Source organism: Microtus oregoni, unplaced genomic scaffold (assembly GCF_018167655.1).
Source record: "Microtus oregoni isolate MIOR12 unplaced genomic scaffold, Mior012 000080F_ref0000499, whole genome shotgun sequence".
Classification (NCBI taxonomy): domain Eukaryota; kingdom Metazoa; phylum Chordata; class Mammalia; order Rodentia; family Cricetidae; genus Microtus; species Microtus oregoni.
Window position 1 is genome coordinate 3851735 of NW_024544538.1, and position 3157 is coordinate 3854891.

Below are 3157 nucleotides of genomic sequence, written 5' to 3' on the forward strand. Positions count from 1 at the left end.
CAGTTTGGATGCTCAACTTACTAGACATGGATGGAGGTGGGGGTTCCTTGAACTTCCCACAGGACAGGGAACCCTGATTGTTCTTTGGGCTGACGTGGGAGTGGGACTTAATTGGGGGAGGGGGATGGAAATGGGAGGCAGTGGCAGGGAAGAGACAGAAATCTTTAAGAAAGAAAGAAAGAAAGAAAGAAAGAAAGAAAGAAAGAAAGAAAGAAAGAAAGAAACCTATTTGTTATCTAATGATGGACAGATAGGGATGGAGGTATGGAGGAACATGGAGGAGTAGAGGTAGGGGAAACAGTAATCAGGACATATTATGTGAAAAAAAATATTTTCAATAAAAGGAAAAAATAAATGACCTTTTTTTTCGCAACGGGTTTGCCGTCAGAACGCAGGTGTTGTGAAAACCACCGCTAATTCAAAGCCAAAATGGGAAAGGAAAAGACTCACATCAACATCGTCGTCATTGGACACGTCGATTCCGGCAAGTCCACTACAACCGGCCACCTGATCTACAAGTGTGGTGGAATCGACAAACGAACCATCGAGAAGTTTGAGAAGGAGGCTGCCGAGATGGGAAAAGGCTCCTTCAAGTATGCCTGGGTCTTGGACAAACTGAAAGCTGAGCGTGAGCGTGGTATCACTATTGACATCTCCCTGTGGAAGTTTGAGACCAGCAAGTACTATGTTACTATCATTGATGCCCCAGGACACAGAGACTTCATCAAAAACATGATTACAGGCACATCACAGGCTGACTGTGCTGTCCTGATTGTTGTTGCTGGTGTTGGTGAATTCGAAGCTGGTATTTCCAAGAATGGGCAGACCCGTGTGCATGCACTTCTGGCTTACACCCTGGGTGTGAAACAGCTAATTGTTGGTGTCAACAAAATGGATTCCACCGAGCCACCCTACAGCCAGAAGAGATACGAGGAAATTGTTAAGGAAGTCAGCACCTACATTAAGAAAATTGGCTACAACCCTGACACAGTAGCATTTGTGCCAATTTCTGGTTGGAATGGTGACAACATGCTGGAGCCAAGTGCTAATATGCCTTGGTTCAAGGGATGGAAAGTCACTCGCAAAGATGGTAGTTCCAGTGGAACCACCCTGTTGGAAGCTTTGGATTGTATCCTGCCACCAACTCGTCCAACTGACAAGCCTCTGCGACTGCCCCTCCAGGATGTCTATAAAATTGGTGGTATTGGGACTGTCCCTGTGGGCCGAGTGGAGACCGGTGTTTTAAAACCTGGCATGGTGGTGACCTTTGCTCCAGTCAATGTGACAACAGAAATAAAGTCTGTTGAAATGCACCATGAAGCTTTGAGTGAAGCTCTTCCTGGGGACAACGTGGGCTTCAATGTGAAGAACGTGTCTGTCAAAGATGTTAGACGTGGCAACATTGCTGGTGACAGCAAAAATGACCCACCAATGGAAGCTGCTGGCTTCACTGCTCAGGTGATTATCCTGAACCACCCAGGCCAAATTAGTGCTGGCTATGCTCCTGTACTAGATTGTCACACAGCTCACATAGCATGCAAGATTGCTGAGCTTAAAGAAAAGATTGATCGTCGTTCTGGCACGAAGCTGGAAGATGGCCCGAAATTCTTGACGTCTGGTGATGCAGCCATTGTTGATATGGTTCCCGGAAAGCCCATGTGTGTCGAGAGCTTCTCTGACTATCCTCCACTGGGTCGTTTTGCTGTTCGTGACATGAGGCAGACAGTTGCTGTGGGTGTCATCAAAGCTGTGGACAAGAAGGCTGCTGGAGCTGGCAAGGTCACCAAGTCTGCCCAGAAAGCTCAGAAGGCTAAATGAATATTATCCCTAACACCTGCCACCCCAGTCTTAATCAGTGGTGGAAGAACGGTCTCAGAACTGTTTGTCTCAATTGGCCATTTAAGTTTAATAGTAAAAGACTGGTTAATGATAACAATGCATTGTAAAACCTTCAGAAGGAAAGGAGAATATTTTGTGGACCATTTTTTTGTGTGTGGCAGTTTTAAGTTATTAGTTTTCAAAATCAGTACTTTTTAACGGAAACAACTTGACCAAAAATCTGTCACAGAATTTTGAGACCCATTAAAACAATTTTAATGAGAAAAAAAATAAAAATAAATAAATGAACAAGTAAATAAATAAGCAAAGAAACATACAAACATTTAAGGATATTGTATCTGACACACAGTAAAAAGACACCCCGACTTGCATAACTCAACAGTCTACAATTTCAGAACAAGGACAACAGTGTTAACAAACTCTTTTTAAGATATGAGAGACTAGGGGATTTGTAACGAATTGACATTAATGTCTACAAACATAGAATCAGTGTGAAAGAAAAAATATTTCTCCTCTCCAAATTTGAAGAAACACAAACTAAACATAAAGACCAGGCTATGTTGTTTCAAATACATATTTAAGGACACAGGCATAGGATTGCAATTCTATATAATTGGAAGTCAATGACAGAGAAGCATTTATTAATACCATGTTTTTTGAAAGGTTAGTTCTCATACCTTTCATTGTCATTTTGTGTTTCCCATTTGAGCAGTGCTACATTTCACCTTGAAGCAGCATCTTCATGATCATCACATTGGTTATCAGGTACATTTAGTCCAGAGATGCTCATATACATGCAAAAAGTAATCATTTTTAATCACTTCTTCTGTTTAGTTTATCAGTATAGTTGAGGAAATGGGATAATCTTAAAAAGTTTTTATAGACACAATTAAAAGTCATGAGGCTATAATCAACAAAGGATCAGAAAAGGTGGGCAAAGATTCTACAAGAAGAACAATACTCAGTTCTCACCATGAGACTTTTATCCATCATTGATGACCTACATGTAATAGGAGAGGTTATATCAATATTCTAGCTACTCAGATCTCTATAAGTAAAAAATGATCAGTGTTAACAAAAGAATCTCATGTTCAGAATAATGACAAATACCATATCAAAAATTCATCATCATGTGGACTGAGCTCCCAAGGTCCCAATGAGGAGCAGAAGGAGGGAGAACATGAGCAAAGAAGTCGGGACCACGAGGCGTGCACCCACCCACTGACACAGTGGAGCTGATCTACTGGGAGCTCACCAAGGCCAGCTGGACTGTGACCGAAAAAGCATGGGATAAAACCGGACTCGCTGAACATGGCGA

The 3157-nt window shown here is 42.0% G+C and overlaps 1 protein-coding gene across 1 annotated transcript; it reads left to right on the forward strand.

Moving 5' to 3' along the window:
• The first annotated feature begins 368 nt into the window (after window positions 1–368).
• Window positions 369–2093, forward strand: LOC121441709 (elongation factor 1-alpha 1-like). Its single transcript, XM_041642946.1, has one exon. It carries the CDS (start codon window positions 430–432, stop codon window positions 1816–1818), a length of 1389 nt encoding a protein of 462 aa, XP_041498880.1. The 5' UTR covers window positions 369–429; the 3' UTR covers window positions 1819–2093.
• The last annotated feature ends 1064 nt before the right edge of the window (window positions 2094–3157 follow it).

Bases quoted from the DNA above. Each gene is read 5' to 3' on its own strand.
- LOC121441709 (XM_041642946.1), top strand. From the start codon at position 430: ATGGGAAAGGAAAAGACTCACATCAACATCGTCGTCATTGGACACGTC.